The sequence below is a fragment of the Leptidea sinapis genome, chromosome 7 (genome assembly GCF_905404315.1).
Source record: "Leptidea sinapis chromosome 7, ilLepSina1.1, whole genome shotgun sequence".
NCBI classification, from domain to species: domain Eukaryota; kingdom Metazoa; phylum Arthropoda; class Insecta; order Lepidoptera; family Pieridae; genus Leptidea; species Leptidea sinapis.
The window spans coordinates 9,097,360-9,122,225 of record NC_066271.1 but is presented as its reverse complement, the minus strand read 5'-3'; the positions used below and the strand labels follow the sequence as shown (position 1 = coordinate 9,122,225).

The following is a 24,866-nucleotide window of genomic DNA, read 5'->3' as shown; positions in this document are numbered from 1 at the left end:
TGAGCGATTCATTTTAAACGCTGCAAAAGAGCATTATATTCGAGTGAATTTTAATTATTACACTATACTAAATGTAAATTACTACTAAAATAAATAATTGTTTTATTAATACTTAGTTTATTTGTATATAATCAGTAATGAACGATATTAGGTTACTACTAGGACTGGTGTTTTAATGTTAGCAATAAGCTAAATGTTCCATAATCTTTTAGAGGATTCATATTCTGGGTGTAGATAAAGTCTTGTATGCAACTGTTGATAATTAGGTATAAAAACACTCATGTGATACTATTATCACACACAATCCACATTCGTGTTTTAATACCCCTTATTACACAACAGTTGCATAAATAACTATTACAGTATATAAAGTTTTTTGAATTTGAATATGTGTTAAGCTTAGTAAGGATATCCTATCGTCGTCTTCCATGATTACCAACTATACCCAGTGCACAGTAAGTTAAATGCCACACACTCCATCACATCGCTTCAATTATCTTTAAAAGCGAGAGGTTGTGGCAAAGCTGCATCGAAACTCCATCACGGTGTAAAATAAAACATGAAATATGGCATTAATCTGCTGCCCATTTAAGGTGTAAGATCAAAACACCATGTAAACCTTAACGTGTATACTGTATGACCTTCTTTAGAATCCAAAACAGGATCTGGAGTGTTGAGCAGTATACTAAAACCTTGAGGAAGGAGGTGTAATGAGAGGTTATAATTACTGATTTTTTTTAAAGATAGGTTTTAAATACTATAGGAGAACCAAAGTCACTAACATAGCCCAAATGATTGCGAAACTGAAGTGGCAGTGGGCAGGGCACACAGTTCGACGGACAGATGGCGGTTGGAGCTGTAAAGTCCTCGAATGGCGACCACGCACCAGAAGACGCAATGAAGTTAGGCCCCCCCCCTCAAGATGGACCGAAGATCTAGTCAAGATCGCCGGAATACGTTGGATGAGGGCAGAGCAGGACCGATCGTCGTGGAAATCTTTGGGCGAGGCCTTTGTCCAGCATTAGACGTCTTCCGCCTGAATGAATGAATGATAATACTTATAAGAATATTTCACGCCTTACGCTGCTTTTGGTTACTTGATTTATTGTCCCAGTTTTTAAGTTTTATCATTTCTTAATCTGGATGAGGATAAATATTATACGAAAATTAACATTATTTGAAACTAAAGAAGTACTTAGCCTATATAACTGTACCTGCGTAATATATAGTGGAAAGAAGTTTTGTGTAATTCGTGTTTGGCAGCGAGAGCCTGCATACGAACTCTTCACTGGCTCCCGTGACGTCATCGTCATGTACTTCGGCTATCGCCGTCACTGAGTACAGGCCCCACGAGTTCATTTTCGTATCCACTACAGCCTGCTCAAGTGGCTTCCTGTATTGAAATTAGTTTTTAAAAACTATAATCCATTTAAGATGCATATTTGCAAACATGCACGTAAAATAATATAATAATAATTATTAACTTTTTAGTAATAAGAAATCGTGTCGAGCAGTTTCGTGTACATCTTTTTCAATATGCTTTGAATCAAATTTTCATTCAAAATCTTTTTTTAATGCGAGTACGCTGTTGCACAGGATGCCAGCTAGATTATGGGTACCACAATGGCGCCTATTTTTGCTGTGAAGCATTACTGTATTAAGGCCTGAAGGGCGTCGTAGCTAGTGACATTACTGGGCAAATGAGACTTAACATGTTATGTCTCAAGGTGACGAGCGTAGTTGTAGTGCCGCTCGGAATTTTTGGATTTCTCAAGAATCCTGATCGGCACTGCCTCATCATCATAAAAAAAATATATTTTAAGGCATCGTATAAATTTGAAATGTATCAATAATATACTTAAGAAAAACACTGCCCAAGAATTATATTTTGATAGCATATCTTATTGTTATATCAATATATTATCATATTATTGTTTATCTTAAAATAACAACATTGTATCGAACAGTTAGTTATGAGGAAAACCGCAATATGGTAACTTGCTGCAGATGTGTTTCCGTTTCAGTGTTCACGAACTTTTTGTCTCTCGGAACTGTTTTGTGGAGTAGGTAAGTGAGAATACAGTGTAAACAAACATAACATACTATATATACACATAACATATAATAGTAGAAACAAGTGGTAACACATCAATATAAGAATAAGTTTTTTCATTTCTCATACTCGGAAAGTAATGTTGTTTTGATCTGATTATTGGGTGGAAAATGCTGCTTCCCTCCATAGAGAGGGGAAAACTAATACAAATTACTTCCCACCTAAAGGCCGGAATGAACTTTAAAAATAGAACTGCTGTCAGCTATGAAGAAGTTTAAGTAAAGAAAAAACATAATAACTTTCTAAACAGCCAGTGTGAACTTAGCGCAAACTTCTTTAAGCGGAATAAGCCGAAACAATTACACGGTGCGTTCCATATTTAAATTTTAAAAAGTCGATATTATTTGGCGGAATACTGATTTATGTTCAGTTATGTATCTGTGGCGGAATTAAATTAATTGACGGAGTATCCGCCATGGAATCTATCGTCTAATGATATTTTCAGAACAGCCAAATTTGTCATAATATATCAAAGAGCATAAACATTCCGAACAAAAATGGAACTTTTAATTTCACGAATTGTCCTAATTTGACAATTAATTTTAAATAGATACTACTAATATTATTATATATTATGAATAAATAGTTTAGATAAACAACTAGTTTTATTTTCCTCATATTTGAAATGAAAATTAGAGTGTTTAACACGGGTAAAAGAATCAATTCCTACTCGGACTATAGCCACTATATACCTCGGGAAATGATTTTTTCGACCCTCGGTTAACAATCTACTATTGTATGAAGTTGACTGCTACTGTAATTAAATAAACCAGGTTAACTGAAATCTTTCATCACTTCAATTTTAAATAAGTCAAAACGAGAAATAAATAATTCACCTCAAAAAATATACATGTTAATAATTAAATTGGTTTCGCATCGGAACATCCCAGATTCTAGAGATTTTACAACGGAGTTTGACAGTGCAAGGTGCCAGTGGGACCATACACCAAGGTGTACCAGTGGGAGGCTCCTTTGCCTATTTCTGCCGTGAAGCAGTAATATGTAAACATTACTGTGTTTCGGTGTGAAGGGCGCCGTAGCTAGTGAAATACTGGGCAAATGAGACTTATCATCTTATGTCTCAAGGTGACGAGCGAGTCATAGCGTATCGATTACCATCAGTTGAACGTCCTGCTCGTCTCGTACCTTACTTTCATTAAAAAAAACCCGCCACATTACACTCGAGTAGGAGTTATCCTTTTAGATCTATTCTTTAATGTGTTTCTTAAAGATTTTTTTTAATTTGTGCATAAAATATTGCACCCTCGTTGGAATCTCTAACATGCTTCTCCTACTATTAATATGTAGAGTTCCTAAACATTATGAGAGCCACATACCCTTGAGACAGTATTGCCATATCTGGCTTAGGATAAAGTTCCTCAGCCTTACAAATAAGCGTGACGAGGAAAACGTATTTCTTCTCTTGAAAAAAATGAAAATTTTTAGCAGGACCTGTAACAGACAGACATATAATACATTGATGGGATTATTTTTATTTTTTGTTGATGGAGTATATTCATGATTAATTCCAAATACCAAAGTTTTAAATAACTTATAACAAACTTAACTAAATACAATTAAAGAAAGTAAAAATAAACTGGATCTTAGAACTATTTTGTTAGTTGTAACAATTGCTTTCTTAATTCTAGTATGCAGTGGGTACTTAATGATACTGAGCTGTTAGGCCGCGTTTCCACCTGCAAGCAAACTCGCGGAAGTCTTGCATGAGTTCTTGCAATAGTGTTTACATGTCATACAAATTTCTGCAATTTCTTTCTGCCATAAGTGTCTTGCGAGAAGCTCGCGTATCAAACTATCGCAACTTGTCGCAGAGGTGTTTACACACGAGAGCCTACGAGTGTCGCGATAGGAACTCTCAAGACGCGCACGTACAGCACCTGCATTAATAATTTTGTTGTTGAATAAGAAAAAAAGATCAATTTGGGTTCGAGAATGGATTTCTACGAGATTGATATACAACTGGAACATGGTCAACAATATTTCAATTTTATTCGTACGACCGCAGTTGATTTAGAAGTGTTATTTTAGTAAAAATTGGTGACGTTATAAAAAAAACAAGTCACAAGACACACATTTCAGAGATTCGATATCACCGAAGGAAAGACTCATTTTGATGCTGCGATTTTTCGGACTTCATTCTCAGTTGTAGAGAATTATTTTACGATGGAATTAAGCACAAAGCTATTTTTAATTCGCTTTTTATAATCCGTATGCCGTTAGTCCCACAAAAAAAGGATCGCACTAATAAAATCCTATTAACTTTATAGTTTATTCACGAGACCATTCACGACTTTGCCGATGACTTATTATTTTCAATTTAAACAAAAACACAAGCCGTGCGGGCGATAATTGCTGAGAGATATACGAAACTAGACCGATAAGCAGCGAGAACTGTCGCGAGTCGATACAGACATGTTTAGACATGTTTTCGAAACTACTCGCAGGAAGCGGTTGACCAAAAGTCGCGACAGCACTTGCAAATTGCAATGCAGTTTACAGTTTCCAAGCTGCTGTCAGACAGACTGTCGGACATTTCTCGCGGAACTTATCTTGCACGCGGAAACGCGGCCTTACACTTGTATGGATAAAGTCGGTTCGACTTAGGAAATAATTACCAGAGTAATATACAGATTATAATTCTGTTGTTGTTAATATTATTTAATAAAAAAATAAAACATTTATCAAAATCCCTTAGATTAAATGCTCGACAAAAAGAACATTTTATATTAAATGTTTTCAAAAAATCTTGAGAACCCCTGACTATTCTACCAGTAAGCTAAGGTCATGGCCTTGACCTCTCAGGCTCATACGAATAAGACGGGCGAAGTTAATATTAACTATCGTTTTTGCCGCCAATCAAAGTAATCCTGACCTTTGAGCTATAGTCCCAGGTTCAGTTCCCAGTAGGAGACAAACATTCATCTATATTTTTTTTTGCGTTACCACGTTTGATTGAATGTTTGCTTCCAAGTTATGTATGTTTATGTTTATTGTATAGAATATATTATCGTTGTCTGACACCCAATGTACAGACTATCCCTGGTATGTAGCTATTTCTATATCTTATTATTAGAGACTGGATTATATGCTACAAAAAATGCCCAAAATGTGCATGCAAATATGCAAGTAAAATAGCTAAAATATGCACGAAAATCCATAAAAAGGGCCAAAATATGCATACAATTAAACAGGAAAAAATAAAAAGTCATATTTTTATTTTATTTCATAAAAGCTTGTACTGACAATCGTATTTGTAAAAAAAACTGTTACAATATATACCTACTTAGGTAACAATGAAATTTAAGATTTACCTTCAAAAATATGTACTACTAAGTACTGTTCTAAATGTTCTGTAGACAAATTTTATTGTGTCTACGATCGCTTGATAAATTTTTGTACGCGGAAAAGGAGCGGTGTACGTCTACTGAGGTTACTGGGCGGAATTTAAATTTGGGTGCAATGTTTGAGCTTACTATGAAAAGCATCGAACGATGAGCGAGATCGAGCGAGATCGAGCGAGATCGTGCGTAAATATGCACAATTATTTAAATTTTTTCAGTGATTCGTTGCCAAGGTTTCGCAAAAATTTAAAAAAATGTATTGTTAATAAATAATTTATAAGTATTCTTGATTTGTTTAATACGTTTATCTTGACTTGTTTAGTAGATTTTGTTAATTTCTTAATTTCATTACACTATAGAATGGTTGTTTTATAACTTATACTTATTTTATGTAACTATTTCACACATAATTTAGCATGCGGTATTCACCTTAAAAGGTAATGCATTTAGTAATAAGACCCTTGTAAATTAGCATAATAATTATAAATGTATTATTGTAATTACCACTGGTGAATCTAAATAAATAAATAAATAAATTTTGCCAAAATATGCAACTACCGCTGAAAATGCCATATGCATTTGCATATAATCCGGTCTCTACTTATTATCTTATCAAGTAGATAATAATACTTATCATTTGATGGATCATCCGCCAATTATATCATACCTCCCATAAAAAATAAATATGTCCTAAAAATCAAATAAATCGTCATCTATAATCACATACACTTTATATACTCACTGTAAACTATCATGTCTCTAGTTCGCTGGTCTTCTTCTATAAATGTAGATACAACACAAGTGTAGTTACCACTTAGATCTGTTGTGGGTTTCAGTATTTTGATCGCTCGATACGCTTGTAAGGGCTCCGCTGAAATATTATATTCACTGTAATATGTATTATGGTGTGTACAGACTGGTCGAACGTGACATGAAATGAAACATGGCATTTTATACGTCCAAATGACTTTCGGTCGAAAGTGGTTCCCAATAGAGTTCGGTTATAAAATAGATGGTGATTCGATATCTCGATCAGAAACTATCATAGAACTGGGTGTCCCATTCGATAGAAAGTTAACCTTCCATGATCATATCACCAGTCTGGCAAAGGAATCCTATAGAATTTTAGGCTATGTTTTGAGGAATTCTGGGGATTTCACATCTGAACAAGTCATAAGGCTTTTATTTGGTGCTTTAGTACGCAGCAAGCTAGTAACTATGTGTGTGTGGAATCCGCATGAAAGTACTTATGTACTCCTTCTCGAAAAGGTACAAAAAGATTTTCTTAGGTACCTTTACGACGTATGCATGGATACTACTCCACAAAATTTCTTCTAGGTTCATTAGGCTACATCCCACTCAAGGTTTAGATGAAAACGACAGCAGCTCACAGTTACGTGCAATGTTCTAAGAGGTGATATAGATGCGCCGATTTTGCATAATGATGTATGTAGAATCATTGTACCGGACAATTAATGATCGAGGCGCAGTCATAGATTGTACGCGAGTCCGGCGCATCGTACAGCTCGTACCAACTCACCTATACTGAGGTCTCTCTTTGCTCTCAACACTCTTCTCAAAGCTAACCTTGCTTACTGCAGACGATTTGAACAGAGTGCTTGCGTTTTGGAGAGAGGAATGTATGAACGGTATTAGGATGTTTATTTATTAGTTACTTACATTAATTTTTTTTAAAGTATAAAATGAGAGGCAGCATGTGCTGAACAGAATATGTAAATTGTACATACTAGAAACAGTTCCCGGTATGTGCGCGAAGACTGCTTCAGTCAGCAGGGTGTAAAAAGGCAAGAGGTTCACGTGATAAGAAGTGGTGAAACAACTGCCCATCGACATCCACAACACCAGGGGTCAAGAAAGCGTTGCGTTGCTGGACTTCGAGTTCGGAGTATGCTATGAGCTTGAAGGTAACTAAGTCGTATCGGTTTGGGAAACCGGTAGCCGGTAATTGATTCCACAAAGTGGTTGTGCAAGGTAAGAAGGTTCTTGCAAAACGGTGTACCCATGCCTAATTCAGGCTGTGTTTGACTAGAAATGCACGTAACAAGCGCATGAATGCACGATTCGCGTGCGGAAGTTGATGGCTTACATACTAAGTAATGATACTTTTCACTTATAAATAATAACTATGGACGGCAAAAACATTTCATGTTACGTTCAGTAAGTCTGTGCATGGCTTTAGGTATTATAATATTAACTATGTAAATATATGTAGGTTAATAATTCAATATTCATAGACTGTGAATATCTATTGTGTTTAGTGACAAACATGGAGTAGTTTGGACGAGTTTGTTTGTTGAGCGGAACAAATATCTGTTTTCTTGATAAGGTCTGGGAGCTTGTTTATGGTCGCTGAAGCCATAAACAATTTTGTCTTCTTTTAGTCAAATGTTACGGTTAATTTACGATGTGTGACTGGGAGGCCTTAAATTAAAACCAATGCTTTTTTTATTTTGTGTGTATTAACATAAAAGAAGATGAATAAAATAATTTCTCTTCTATTAAGTTTCTTTTGAGATAAATTTACAAGTCATATACCAGTTAAATTTCATTAAAATCTGATTTTCAAATTGTTTTCACAAAAATCTTATAACATTTGGGGTTCTCATGTAGAAAGAATGGATGGATTTATAGCATATGTGGTAAATTTGATATCCGTCTTGTAGGAACATACCAAATGATTAAACATATTAAATTTTACAATAAATTCCCAAAAAGTGTATCTAAATTATCAATAAATAAAGGCTTATTACAGTATTGAAGATTACGTAAACGATATCACAATGTGGAATTGAATGATATTGTAGTTGTTATTTTATATGGATTTTATGGTTCAGCCCTGTATTGTTTTACTGTAGTGCATTATTTTGAAAATCTTAATACATATAAATTACGTGTCACATTTTTTGTCCGCGATGGACTCCTAAACGAATTAACGGATTTTGATGGGGATTACTTCATGGAGTGCAGTTTAGTCCAACTTCAGAGATAGGATAGTTTTTATTTCGATTCAGGACCCATAATTATTTTCAATATTTTTTGTTTGGACATTTTCAAGTTCCACTGCGAAACAATTTCACTTTAACAACAGGGAGCATTTTTTACTAAATAATTCTCGATGTTGGCAAATTCCAATGAAAAAGTATTTTTTGTATGATCTACAGAATAACGTCTGTCGCGCCAGCTAGTATTATATATGTTTAAGATTTTGTATACTTTTGGTGATTCACGTTGACGAGCAATCTGTTGCTTTTATGTCAATTAAGTATTTTTGACTTTGACTTTCATTTAATGGCCTCAGTACAGTCATTTATCAATTGAAACATGCACTTTCTCAACAGGAAAATATTTCACGGCTAATCATATAAATTTATTATAGAACTCTAAATCATCATATCGTATATACTATTCTATATTCTCTTGAACTGACCATGTAACATAATCAAGCAGATTAAGATCTAGATTAGTTGACGAACAGTCTTCAGCTCTTGTAAAATCAGGGAAAGTCGTTTCCTCCAATTTGTGTGGATCAAGCTTTATGACCTGGTGGTGAGTCATACTAAAAAGAACATTTTTGCTATTTAACATTTTTTTTATGATAATAAGGGACGAGACGAGCAGGACGTTCAGCTGCTGGTAATTGATACGCCCTGCCCTTTACAATGCAGTGCCGCTCAGGATTCTTGAAAACCCAATAATTCTGAGCGGCACTACAGTTGCGCTCGTCACCTTGAGACATAAGATGTTAAGCCACATTTGCCCAGTAATTTCACTATCTACAGCGCCCTTCAGACCGAAACACAGTAATGCTTACACATTACTGCTTCATAGCAGAAATAGGCGCCGTTGTGGTACCCATAATCTAGCCGGCTTCTTGTGCAAAGGAGCCTTCACACTGGTAGAAACATGGCGTTACTTAGTAGCTTAACAACCTCCTCCCTTGAGAACTCTTGCATTTTCTTAATACGTCACGTGAAGCAGTAATGTGTAAGCATTACTGTGTTTCGGTCTGAAGGGCGCCGTAGCTAGTGAAATTACTGGGCAAATGAGACTTAAACTCTTATGTCTCAAGGTGACAAGCGCAGTTGTAGTGCCTTGCGCGTGCGCTCTTAATATTTTTTTTTGTGGTATATGTGTGTGATTTTTTTTTCCCACCCTATAAATTTTTATATTGCGTGTTCAGTGCGTCACTTTTAAGCTCTAAGTTAGGAATTAGATTCTGCCTTGGGAAATGAAAAATATAATTGAAAATGAATGAATATTAAAGTAAGTGTTAAGTTTTTGCATGCTTTTTATTTAAGCTGGATAGAGAACACATTGTAATATATAAGATCTGGACATTCCAAAACAAAAAAAATAATTTCATTTCATTTCATTAATAAATTTTCCTTTAATATTGTTGTGTATTTTAAGTTATTTATTTTAGATGACTTAGGTGATAGCTATTCAATGCTTTCGGATAGGATTTCTTTGAAAATTTTCCTTCACTGTTTTGATTGCTTTCTAGTTCGAATACTCGTACTTCGTGGACGTCTAGACCTTTTTCTGTCACAAACACAGTTTTCATTGAACCTTTCAATAGCTCATTACACTGACATTCGGCTAAGCGGAAGAGTTTTATAAATTGCATTTAGATCTATATTCACTTTGTGTATTGATAGCATAGCAATTATGGAATCGGCTATTTAGAATAGTCTCTTTATCAACCCCTTTATATATTATTATCACTAGAAATTAAGATTAGATTTGCTACAAACTATCATAACCATTATGTTTACACGAGGAACAGACATAAACTTATAATGCCTGCTACATGGCTAAGTCGAGCTACTAACTCGACTTACTCTATTGTGGGGCGATGCTTTTACAACAAGATACCAAAAAAGGTTCAAAACAAAAGTATTACGTTATTCAAAAGAATCGTTAAAGAACGTTTGTGTGGTAAAAGTAAGCATAAATGACTTTCTTAATGATAACACAGCGACCGCCCTCAGGCTATTAAACAATAAGTTTAATTGTACAATATTATTTTGTAAATATATTTTTTTGATGAACAAAAAAGCCCGCTGAGTTTGTTGCGCCCATTCTTCACAGGCCTGAGGCATTCGTTTTGGAATTGGTGTTACTTTTTGACTTTCAATAAGTGATGTCACATCCTATTTTGAATAATTATATTTATAAAAAAGAAAACGCCGATGAAGCGCTTATGATAAAGATTATCAACGGACCCCCCATTTTTTGCAAGAAAATAAAAACGTACCTGAAATCCTAAAACCTATATCCACTTTTCCTTTCAGAATTCCAATGACTTGTGGAGGGAGTGGCGGGATCCATTGATATACCAGACCCGAGGATCCGTTAAAGAACCACTTCATCACGAGCCCAGCTGGCATTGGTGACGTGGTCCTGTACTGGCAGTCAAGTACTATCGAGTCTGTGCCAAGTTCCACCACCGACGGTACCTCAAGGTGGTCTATCGTTACAGCAAAACATCCTGAAACATAACATCCATGTTAATTAAATATATTTGAATTTATTACGAAAATTAATGACCGACCATTTGGATGCCCTACATAATGTTAAACGGGATCACCTGCCAAAACAGTGATAACTTGAATACAGTCGAAATTCGATTAGTCATCATAAGGCTACTGATAGACTGTCTCCTGTAATTTCACAAGCACACTCTTCAAACCTGACTACATCAGAATTCCTCTATTTTTTTATTAAAATAAGGGACGAGACGAGCACGACTTTCTGCTGATAGTAATTAATATGACCTGCCCATTACAATGCAGTGCCGCTCAGAATTCTTGAAAGACCCAAAAATTCTGAGCGGCCCTGCAACTCCTCTGACCAACCTGAGACATAAGTTAAGTCTCATTTGCCCAGTAATTTCACTAGCTACGGCGCCCTTCAGACCGAAACACAGTAATGCTGACACATTACTGCTTCACGGCAGAAATAGGCCCGTTGTGGTACCCATAATCTAGCCGGCATCCTGTGCAAAGGAGCCTCCAACTAATCAAACGTTTTACTATTCGGACCACTTGTGGAGCATCTTTAGAGCTATGAATTGAAATAAAATATCATTTTAGTACTTCGGTGAATACTTTAATAGCCTTATTCATTCTAACAGCACGCGCCCGCATCAATCTTGTAAGTTAAGCACCTAGGTCACTTTATTATGGAAGAAGAGGACAACCGAGCGTACGGTTTACCTGGTGTTAAGTGATCACCGCCGTCCACATTCACTTGCAACACCAGATAAATCACATAAGCGTTGCGGGCGTTAAGGAAGGTATACGCGCTGTTTTTTTGAAGGTACCCAAATCGTATCATCCCGGAAACAACCCACAAGGAAGCTCATTCCACAGCTTTGTAGTACGTGGAAGAAAGCTCTGTGGAGGACCGCCACACATCCGGATGGTAGGGATGATTTCCTAATTTGTGGCGTGTCGTGCGAAGTGAATTTCAGCGGCAGGAATCAGCTCTTCGGAAAATTTCACTACACTCGGTTAACCATCCCTCGTAATAATTTTTAATCTTTATGATGAATAGTTATCTTTTTCTTACACTTTAAGTGTCATAAACATTTCTTAAAAGAAATTGTTATCTTATTCAACATTATACCTAAGATTATCTCTCGTTACTACTACATTGTCCTCGATAGATTTAAATCTGTAAGGTTCACTGTCAGGGCCGGATTCAAACTTAATGCCGCCCCTGGGCACCGGAAAAAAATCCGCCCCAATAATTTTACTTAAACTTATAGTTTATATATTTTATTTTTCAAAACTAAAATACCTAATTTGTTGCAGAAACTTTATCACAGCAAATACTAATATTTTTTTTGTAATTCCAGAAAATAAAAAAATCCATTATTATTTTAAATCTCCAAGGGAATAAATTGATTAAATCGTTTTTATTTTTGATTTTTACTAAACGTGCCAAAATTATAATTTACAAATAATGGATAAATTGAATTTCTTGAATTATCAATTAAACTAAAAATTATTAAGAGATTTAATTAATTATATTGAGCAACATTGATAAGACTAAAAAAAATTATTTTACTTTCAAAATTTTGCCGCCCTAAAAATTTTGCCGCCCTAAAAAATTTGCCGCCTTGGGCACTTGCCCCAACTGTAAATCCACCGCTGTTCACTGTTCACAGCTACTTTTTGATTATTATTAAGTGATTACTAAATATTCATTTGAATGGAATTTGAATTCCTGTCAGATTTGTTGTATGGCTATAAAAAAGACGAAATTTTCGCCCCTTCTTCTTAAGATTCTGACTTTATGTAATACAAATTTCTAATATATTATGGTGTAAATATGAATATAATCTTAAACAATCGAATAGCAAGTACGACAAAAGGTTCATTTAGTTATATAACATGCCAAGTAATTATAACTCCATAATAACTGCTTTGAATTACAATATGAAACAAATTTCGAAACGGTGTTGGCTTGGGTGCAGTACTCCTGTTGCCCGATATTTAATTATGGTACAGTAATTCATTAATATTATGTGAATTATTCAATGATAAAAATGAGACAAGAATTATATAGAAATGGCTATTTTGTATTGAATTAAGTAATAATTTTACCAGTAATAATTTTTAATTTTTTCTTTAATTTTAATAATTTTAAGTAATAATTTTTTTTTAATCTCCTTTGCAAAGGATACCGACTAGATTATGGGTACCACAACGGCGCCTATTTCTGCCGTGAAGCAGTAATGTGTAAGCATTACTGTGTTTCGGTCTGAAGGGCGCCGTAGCTAGTTAAATTACTGAGCAAATGAGACTTAACATCTTATGTCTCAAGGTGACGAGCGCAATTGTAGTACATATTATAAAAACTACTTTATCTCACAATACAAATTTATTTATTTATAAGATAAATAAAAAGCTAAAATTACATTACTAGCTATCAATAAATAAAAACAATTTATATTTGAATGGCTGAAACACTACACTGAAACTGAAAACTTAATATTATAAGGTAAAAATTTTGTACAACACATACACCAAGTAATTACACTCACACACACGTTCACATAACCATCATCCACACTAACACCAATTACTTTCTTTATCTAATTAAGTTTTGTTTATTTTTTTTTTGTTGTATAGGAGGACAAACGAGCGTACGGGTCACCTGGCGTTAAGTGATCACCGCCGCCCACATTCTTTTGCAATACCAGAGGAATCACAAGAGCGTTGCCGGCCTATAAGGAAGGTGTACGCGCTTTTTTTGAAGGTACCCATGTCGTATCGTCCCGGAAATACCGCACAAGGAAGCTCATTCCACAGCTTAGTAGTACAAGGACTTATTTAATTAAGTTTCATTGTGATATATTAATTTTTTGTATAGTATCTCTATTATTTTAACCATGTGCTTTGGGGGCCCGGTGACTTGTAGCACAGGTATTCGTTACCTATTTCAAGCGCCGGTCTCTCACAATTGAAACAATGTTTTAATATAGATTTTAATAAACTGTGTATACTAAGTTTTTATTGTAAGAAAAAATAAATATATTTTGAAATCGAATTTGAATTATACAATTAAAATTTTTGCAAGTACATAAGGGATATTACAATAAGAGATGTTTTTACAGGTGTAAACAACATTTACAACAGTGCAATAAGCAAAACGAGGTTGAATAATCAAACAAATTAATTAAAGATGAAGAGTTAAACGAAAATGCTGATGAAAAATTACTTAATTACATTTCTATTATAAAAATAGTATTTTTTAAATATACAGCGGTACAATAGTTAACTCCTATCGACTTACATAATTAAGATCTATTTTTCAATGCAGTCGGTTTTAATTTAATTCATATTAACCATATTATGAAAAATATCTATATTACCATTTTTTGCAGTGATATGATTATAAGAACTAATTATTCTGTTTAAGGGGGCGTTTTTATGAATCAGAACTAATCTGCTGATTGTAGGGCAGAAAATATTTTTGATAGGGAATCTTGGTATATTTCTAGAAAGTGTAAGGTTTACATTTTTAAGACATTCTGGGGATATGTACTACCATGTATAATTTTATCTAAAGTTGACACATCATTTATTTTTAGGGTCCCGTAGCCAAATGGCAAAAAACGGATCCTTATAGATTCGTCATGTCTGTCTGTCCTTCCGTGTGGCACAGCCACTTTTTTCCGAAACTATAAGAACTACATTGTTAAACTGAACAAAAAAAGAAAAAAAAATTTTTCATCAAACCCACACGTGGTGCGGTATGGATAGGTCTTCAAAAATGATATTGAGGTTTCTAATATCATTTTTTTCTAAACTGAATAGTTTGCGCGAGAGACATTTCCAAAGTGTTAAAATATGCGTTTCCTCCTGTAACTTCTAAAATAAGAGAATGATAAAACAAAAAAAATTATATGATGTACATTACCAAGCAAACTTCCACCGATAATTGTTTTTTTTAATACGTCATAAATCGTATTATCAATAAATTAATTAAAAAAAATACACTATTATTAAAACGTCGATCAAAGTTACAACGAACTACAAGAACTTTTATATTACGTTACTTTCTGCTACGGAACCCTTCATGGGCGAGTCCGCCTCGCACTTGGCCGCTTTTTCGTCTTGTTTTATAGTCTGCACGATAGGGGCAGGTTTTATCTTTAAGGCGACACTAAAAGCCGGCGACCTTGAGCGATATGAGCTCACGGCTCCTATGTAACAAAGACAATATTTTCAAAATTCTTGGGTCGAAAATGTAACATTTTAACAGGCGCAAACTGCTTAATTGCTTACAATCCTCATTATTGATTACTAATCTGAATAAATGTACCAACATAAAAAAGTAAAATCTATAAGAACAACTTTTATGATAGTAGTATACTAAACAAATGCATGATGCCGAGAAAAAACTTGTTTAACTGCAAAGAAAACTGGTAGTTCATAATAGCTCTGGAGTGCTAACTTTAACCAACAATAAGCATTAGCAACCTACAAGTAAGACTTAAGGGTATGTGTAATAGGATAAAGTAGTGTTCATAGCTCCAAATCCTATATTTTCACCACAAAACTTGTATAAAAACACCTTGTTTGCATGTTTTCTGTTTACCCTTCGCCTTACGTTGAATACGCTCTAATCTTTCAATATGGACATTATATAGGGGATTCCAAACCGGTGAAACATATTCAAGTGCACTTCGTACCAAAGCATTGGCAAAGGCACACAATTGCAAATGGATTTCTGAAATCTTTAAGCATTTTGTATTTTTTTATGGTGAAAAGGCACGAGACGAGCAGGACGTTCAGCTGATGGTAATTGATACGCCCTGCCCATTACAATGCAGAGCCGCTCAAGATTATTGAAAAATCCAAAAATTTTGAGCGTCACTACAACTGCGCTTGTCACCTTGACACATAAGATGTTAAGTCTCATTTGACCAGTAATTTCACTAGCTACGGCGCCCTTCAGACCGAAACACAGTAATGTTTCGCAGAGAAATAGGAAACGTTGTGGTACCCATAATCTAGCCGTCATCCGGTGCAAAAGAGCCACTGGTATATGTATACTGGTATGTATGTATGTAAGTACACCGTTTATTTTAATCTGAGAAACACTGTATTAACTCGTACATTTAACAACATGTCAAAAGGAACTGAAGCTTTGACCGCTATGTTCAAGCATCCTGCAATTTACTGCAGAGCAATTACAAGGCAGTAACTAATGTCAGAAGCTAAGTTATTTAGAACATAATTAAGGAAGGAAATGTATCCCGGAGGATGAAATGCTTTGTATAACTCGCAAGTCACAATATTACATGAGCTAGTAAACGGTGGACTCGTTTCAGGAAGAAATAAAAAGCATATATATAAACTAGCGAACCCAGCAAACGTTGTATTTCCGATATTAAAATCGCGATACAAAAGTACCTGTTGATCGTAGATGGGTGAAAATTTGAAGTTGTATGTATTTTTTAATGCTGACTCATAATCAAACTAAATTTAAAAAATAATAAAAAAAAATTTCGTGTGGACCACCCTTAAAATTTAGGGGGATGAAAAATAGATGTTGTCCGATTCTCAGACCTACCCAATATGCAATATGAGAATCGGTCAAGCCGTTTCGGAGGAGTTCAAAGTTTAACACCATGACACGAGAATTTTATATATTAGAGAGAGATAAAAAAGTGTGTATGTGTACTTATGTATGCACGCATGAAGTTATACTTCTTTGGCGTAACAAAGCAAAAATCCTTAAAATTATTTATTCCTCCTGCTACTTTACGTTTGTAGTAACAATATTGTAAAAATCTTGCAAAGATGGCTTTGACAATTAACTATTAAAGAACGAATACGGCTGTATGGGCTTGAACCCTTTGCCTGTCCTAATAATGGACGAAGAAACCAAAACAATAATAACGAATGTCGTAAACGTCAGAAAATTTTAGGAACCAACTTCACTCTGTTATTTTTGTATTTATCATATACTTCAATAAATTTCGTTTATTTCAAATATTGCATATACGTTTTAGTGGTTGAGATTTCCCAGTAAGTCTTCTTCTTCTTGTATTGGGAATATCTCGCACTTTCAAAGCGGATACATAATACTTCATTAAGAATATAGAAATGAACAAAAATGATTAAATACCAAAATTTACAATTAAAACAAATCTGAAACTGTGTGTATGTGCATGGTTTGAGTTTGGACCTTTAAATGGTTTCCATTTTAAGAATGCGTGTGCTTGTCATGTCAGTCTGATCAGAAGATTTTCCACTTTATCATAAGTAGTTACAAGAGGCAGAGTCTACAAAAATTTATTTACCAATACCATGGTGGTAACATTGATTATAGAAAAGGTAAGCCTGTTCTGTTGTGCCCTGTAACCGAATCTAAGCTAGAGGTCCCGGGTTCGAATCTCGGTAGGTGCAATCATTTATAATATGATGAATATGGATGTTTGTTTTCCGAGTCATGGATGTTTATATGTATTTATGTATGTTATTTAGTAAGTATAGTGTATTAAAAATATCGTTGTCTTATAAACCCATAGTACAGGCTTAGCCTATTTTGGGGCAAAATAAAAAACTTTGTGTAAAATTATGTCATTATATATTGTACATGAATACAGAAACATTTTTCACCATGAATAAAGGGTTTTATGGGCCACTCATGGCCAACCGCAACACCAGGGGTGAAGAGGGTTGTAGGCCTTTAAGGTAGTTCCACATTATTATTTCAGACATATTCAAACATCCTAATTTTAATGTCCCAATATTAATAAAAATTAATATTAAAATGTGCTATGTCTAAACAGTCCTTGTTATCACAATATATATCTTGAGGGATCTATATACGTACATAATACTAGCTGATATCCCGACACGTCGTTCGCGTACATATTTTTACATCTTGGGTTACATTATTGGACTATAAGTAGGGATCCCAAATTTTTTTGAAAATGTAATGTACCCTATAACACTCGGGGACAATGTAGCTTCCCAACAGTGAAAGAATTATTCAAATCGGTTCAGTAGTTGCGGAGCCTATTCAATACAAACAAACATTCAAATCTTTCCTCTTTATAATATTAGTATAGATTAGAAAGATTGCACTTAATCGCTTTAGTCGGCGAATCTCTACAATACTGAAAATTATTATCAGGACGTCATATAATGGTGGCTTATCCAATCTTTAAATTGTTAAAGTTAACGACGTATGACCTAACCCTCTACACTTCTACAGCGATGCCAAATTTAACCAAATTCTGAGCATTAATTGTTAGATTTACATACAGTTAGATCAAACAGTGGGAGGCACCTTTGCACATGATGCCGGCTAGCTTATGGGAACCACAACGGCACCTTTTTCTGCCGTGAAGCAGTAATGTGTAAACATTATTGTGTTTCGGTCTGAAGCACGCCGTAGCTAGTGAAATTACTGGTCAAATGAGACTTAACATCTCAAGGTGACTCAGAAGTTTTGGGCTTAACAAGAATCCTGAGCGGCACTGCATTGTAATGGGCAGGGCGTATCAGCTCTCTTCGTCTCGTCCCTTTATATTATTTTAATACTATTTTAATTAAATATAAACAGCCAGCAGTGGAAAGTTTTAAAAAATTGCCATTTCGAAATCAAATGCATTACCCGATGATCAATATGATAGTCAACACATTACCTAGCGACATACATACAAAGTATTAAAAGCAACACTATATTCACTCTAATAGTTTACTTAGGTATTGTTTATAAATGAATTATGTCATTGAAAATACTAGTACAGTATTGCCAACATCTGTGACGATCAAATAGCGTTAAGTATTGTGGAAATATCCAATGATAAAAGTAATATAAATATCAGTTTATTACTCGAACTAAAAAAGTATACAGAGATACCAACTAAACTCAAACAAGTTGTTTATTCATGTATATCAATAAATGATATATTACACATTATACTTTTTACAATTCACCGCCACAAATTTGACCTAATGTTTGAAGTTAATATACCGGGTGAATAGCCAAGCTTAATGAACTAAGTAAAAACTTATATTTCGAAAGTAACAATTTTTAGGCGAATAATTAACCTAATTTGACAGACTGTCTATTAGGAGTCTTCTTATGACTTAGATTAAAATTTGGACAATGCTATACACTTGACAATATAGATAATAAAATATAATATAATAAAATAAATAATCGAGATATCGAATCACCACCTATTTTATAATCAAACTATATTGGGCACCACTTTCGACTGAAAGTCATGGCATAGCATTTCGACGTATTAAATATGTTGTTACATTTCATGTCACGTTCAACCAGTCTGTACACACCATAATACATATTACAGTGAATATAATATTTCAGCGGAGCCATTACAAGCGTATCGAGCGATCAAAATACTGAAACCCACAACAGATCTAAGTGGTAACTACACTTGTGTTGTATCTACATTTATAGAAGAAGACCAGCGAACTAGAGACATGATAGTTTACAGTGAGTATATAAAGTGTATGTAATAATATAAAAATAGGATATTTATCTAGGCCACAAATGATCCTAGGTCAGAAAATATTGACAGAAGCTAGTCAACACTTGACTAAGAATTTGTTCTCTCAGCAAAATTATGAAAAATCCAGAATTAAATACAGATATGTGTAACTTTTCAAATATTGGCGCTAATATAAAAGCACGGGAAAAAAATAATAGTCAAAATGGAATCAAACATTGATGCTATTTAAAATCACAAAATTTGTATTGCGAAAACTGTGCATGGAAATAAGAGTAAAAATTGGTATTACATAATAATATTCTACACATGCCATAAATTAAATTACTAGTACTTAATAACATTATTAAAATAAGACAAATTCCTTGTTTACTTACTAAATTACTTTATAAAGTACTTACATAAAAATATATAGAAACTTATAAAACTATAGAAATTAAGAAAATACAATAACTGTTATAAAAAACAATGGCAAATTATATTATTTAATTAAATTATTTTTATTTTTGCGCTCAAAAATGGATACAGAGTTCCAAATTGCAATTTTAAATATATTGTTATACGACATTACAATTCTGTTAATATTAGCGATTCTACCGAGGTTAATTCTTGGCCTGAAAGTAATTTTATTTTAAATATGTGACCGTGCATTTTGTCTTGGAACCGCTCACTTTATTCTGGGGCTGGCAATTCGCAATTTTATACAAAAAAACAAATATATCGAAAAACTTTGTCAAAACAAACTCAAAAACAATTGTTTTTGAAAACATATATGACAGAGAAAGGGATGCTTGTTCATATAAAAATAATAAAACAGCGCATGATATTATTCTAGGCCGGTTTTATAAATATTGTTGTTATGGACCTTTCTTACAAATTGCATTAGAATAATGGAAGAGTAAATCAGATTTACGCGTAGTAAGAGTAATTCATGAATAATTCAATTCATTCTTATTTATCATGCATTCAACAAAAATTGATTTGTCGCTATTTGAGTAATTTACTGCATACATTATTCATATTTTAATAGATTCAATAAGAGTCTCACTATTATTGTATTAAGAATTATATAGTTTCCTTTTATAATGTATTACTATCCAAAAACATATACATTTTTTTTAATTGAATAGTGTTATTTTTAAATAATAAATTAAGTTATAATCGAAGTACATCGAAGTGAGTTAGGAAATTATTATTATACAAGCTGACCCAGCAAACGTTGTATTGCCGATATTAAAATCGCGATACAAAAGTAACTGTTGATCGTAGATGGGTGAAAATTTGAAGTTGTATGCATGCTAACTCATAATCAAACAAATTTTAAAAAAAATCAAAAAAATTTAAAAAAAAATTCGTGTGGACCACCCTTAACACTTAGGGGGGTGAAAAATAGATGTTGTCCGATTCTCAGACCTACCCAATATGCACTCAAAATTTTATGAGAATCGGTCAAGCCGTTTCGGAGGAGTTCAATGTTTAACACCATGACACGAGAATTTCATATATTAGATATAGCTTCCAAATGCTTTAAAATAATTGGTAGGTGTTAAAATATTTCTTTATTAGATGAATTAATGAATACCTAATTTATAATATAGTAATAATAATATATATAAATAATATATAATAATAATATAATAATATATATAAATAATATATAATAATAATATAATAATATATATAAATAATATGCTCTTAAATATTTTCTTAAGATGAGAAACTTAACTGTGAAGACGCATATAACTTTTTGAAAACAACAAAAGCAACTATACCAATTTGTGCGTAAGTTGAGTAAATTGATTCCCCTTACGAAAGAATTTATCAGACATTATACGCACAAAACTTTCCAATTCCCGGCTATAACATACGAAATAAAAAGAGAATGACCCTTGTCAAACTTTAACTTGACGCGAAAATTGGACACGTAATCATTTTGCACGCGAACAATAGAAAATTGAGACATTCTTAGTTAACGACAGTAGTTCTGTAAATAAGTAAAGAGTAAAATAAGTCCAGATATAGTATATACAATAAGTGTATGAAAAAAACAAATAAAAAATTGGCTGTTGTAGAGACTGCCGATAGAAATGTAATCTTAGTATCTTGCCATCTTGGATTTCAAAAATGATTCCAAATTCGTTGTCTGCACCCTCGAGAACCTTGGATACGATACCCATATTGTTGAAATCATAATTTTGCGCGGCGGCCATCTTGGATTTCAAAAATGATCCCATATTAGTTCTCTGCACCTTCGAGAATCTCGGATACGATATCCATAATGTTGAAATCATAATTTTGCGCGTAATATAACATTTCTCTAATACGTCGATAAAAAAGATTTTCTTCAATAATGCATAAAAAATATTATTCCGTACTCTAGCACAACTGTAAGTTTAAAAAAATATGACGTGGTCCTTCTGGGTCGGCGGTCGTTGACCCGCATCGCTCGGTTCGTTCTCAGCCATGCCCGACGCCCGTGTCCATGCGTACCTATCGAATCTAACGTTCGCGCAATTTTTACCTAAAGTGTTGGGAAAACTTCGCCTTAATCTGAAATTTCACAATGTTTAAAAATGAATTAAGGCGATCATTTCCCAAAACTTTAGGCAAAAATCGCTCGAACGTAATACTCTATAAGATTCGATAGGTACGCATAGACACGGGCATGGCTGAGAACGAACCGAGCGATGCGGGTCATCGACCCCCGACCCGGAAGGACCGCGTAATATTTTATTATTAATTAAATAAATAATGAAATTAATTCAAAATCATTAATAACATCACCGGAGGTGGTTTTTATATTAGTAGTAAGTAGATATCACCAATAAATGTGTGCTTACAATAGTATCATTTGACTTGATCATCAATTAGATATCCTATTAATATTGTAAATGTGAAAGTTTGTATGTCTGGATGTATGTTTGAACTTCTTTAACGCAAAAACTACTGAATGGATTTTGATGAAAATTTACAATAATATAGCTTACACACCAGAATAACATAGGCTATTATTTATAAAACTATCGCGTGAATTATACTTTATATGGCAAAACAACGTTTGCCGGGTCAGCCAGTAATAATATATGTAATATAATAATATATAATAATAGTAGTAATATATAATATACACATGTAAAAATATAGTCTTTTCATAACTCTTTCTTAAGACCAATGGCTATTTTAAGAATGAATTACCAGTCAGAAATTGTAATAGCGACTAAACCAACCTGCGGGCCTACCATGAACTCTTATTGCGATTCAATTGACAACCTAAAATGAACTTTGCTATTATATATTATATATTGAAAAGCTTTGCTATTTCGTACCACGACGTGATTAGAGCTATCTAATTTAGGTTGACGTCAAATCAACTGATTAAATCGCAATGATGTCAATTGAATGTCAAAAATTATATCAACTGAATCGCAAACTGATACAGTTCGTTCATTCATTCGAACCATGAGGTGTTATTTCAACCAACACTGGATATCTAATTTGTCAAAGTGACCGATTCGAAAAAAATTGCTACTTCCTTAGAGGAAAGTGAATCGTGGTGTTAATAAACTTTTAAAAAATAATGAAAACATAGAAAAGAAAAATGTTATTGATTAAAGATGAGATGAGAATACTTTATTGGATTTTTTTGTAAAACAAAATACTGAAAATAAATACCAAAAATGAAAATACTAAAGACGAGGCAGTAAAGGACCGGGCTATAGCCTGTTCGTAAGAACGAATTAAAAAAAATGTACTCTGTAGTCTGTGGTCCTGTCAAATCAAACATCAATGGAAGTGCGTTCATAACTAATTATTTTTACGAAATTATAATTTGACGCAATTGCGCAATTTTAAAATGTATTTTTAGTATTTTCTACGCAAAAAAACCGCTAAAATCATATCATTTTAGGTTTCGAAACGCAATTTTCTTTCGTTCATTCTTCATAAGCGATCCAAACGCCATTCAGTAAAAGCCACTTCATGGTACGAATTTTAGTGATTCAGTTTAGGTACCTAAACCGAACTGCATCGGATTCGCATCGCTTATTAAAAGTTTATGGTAGGCCATCTGAACTGCATAAAATTTGTCAGTAGTTATCTTGCAATGCAAAAAGTTATTAAAATATACTCAATGTATTCTATAGTTATATATCATTTTGTGCAACAAGTTGAATTGTATTAGAGTATTTTGACTAGAAAATATAAGAATAGATTTGTTTATCCTTTAGGTAAAAGATGTGGAGCTGCCTGTTGATAAAGTAGATATTTATAATTTCTGAATACTGTCTGTTCTACGAGAGCATGTTGGACACAGTGCTGTTTGCTAGAGACAAGTGGCTCAAACCTGATGGAATGCTCTTCCCTGACAGGTAATTAGTTTTTTAATGTTTTATTTTAGGCTTGTGTGATTTCAGGATGATACAACATCTTTGACTTCTGTGATTCCCCTAGTGTTGCAAGTGATCACTTAACATCAAGATGATTGAGCAATGATTAACATAAGATATAGTATGTATCATCATCAGCCGGAAGACATCCACTGCTGGAAAACGGTCTCCCCCAAAGATCCCTCCCCAAGACGATCGGTCCTGCGCTGCCCTCATCCAACGTATTCCGGCGATCTTGACCAGATCGTTGGTCCATCTTGTGGGGGTCCTACCAACACTGCGTCTTGCGGTACGTGGTAGAAATTCGAGGACTTCGGCTTGTGATGATGATGATAATAATGATGAGAATTTATATTAGGTGAAATATAATTATAATTATTTAGTATTTTAAGTTAAAATGTACCTTTGTGAGTGTGCTTGCAATAAAGGCTACATTCATTCGTTCAAAGTTTAATCCTCATTTATTAATGTTGAAATTGTTTCAAAGTAGTAAATAAACAATCAAACTACGCAATACTTACTTGAGCATAGTATTAATATGGCAACTCCAGCGTGATTCATACTGCAACGTTCTTGTTTATCTCTCGTCGAAAATGGTTTTTCCGAAATTTTGCAACGACTCCCCGATGCTCGTATTACGCGATGACTGAAACTTTTCGTAAGCAAAACCAACTGTGTAGGTACTGCGCATGTCTCGCGAGTAGACGTTAGAAACTCCGTTATTTACTATGCAAACTATTTACAATGTAATACAAGCAATACAAGAAGTCATTATTTGTTAAATTACATCTACAACTATAAAAATTATCTACCTAGTGTAGGTTTAGCTGAGCAAGAGAAGACATTCACAGTAATTGTTGTAAACAATTAACTTTTTTTTAAGAAAATAAGGGACGAGACGAGCAGGATGAACAGCTGATGGTAATTGATACGCCCTGCCCATTACAATGCAGTGTCGCCCAGGATTATTGAAA

General features: G+C 33.8%; 1 protein-coding gene across 1 annotated transcript in view; it reads right to left on the bottom strand.

The window, feature by feature from the left end:
- LOC126965355 (uncharacterized) overlaps window positions 1–24,527 on the bottom strand; it is a 33,273-nt gene extending 8,746 nt beyond the window's left edge. The window contains exons 1-5 of the mRNA XM_050808891.1: window positions 24,414–24,527; window positions 10,754–10,987; window positions 6,218–6,346; window positions 3,451–3,565; window positions 1,215–1,393 (exon numbers count right to left, since the gene is read on the bottom strand). Coding sequence (XP_050664848.1) covers window positions 1,215–1,393; window positions 3,451–3,565; window positions 6,218–6,346; window positions 10,754–10,987; window positions 24,414–24,453 — 697 coding nt within the window. The 5' untranslated portion in view covers window positions 24,454–24,527. The remainder of the gene's footprint in view (window positions 1–1,214; window positions 1,394–3,450; window positions 3,566–6,217; window positions 6,347–10,753; window positions 10,988–24,413) is intronic.
- Window positions 24,528–24,866: the final 339 nt, after the last annotated feature.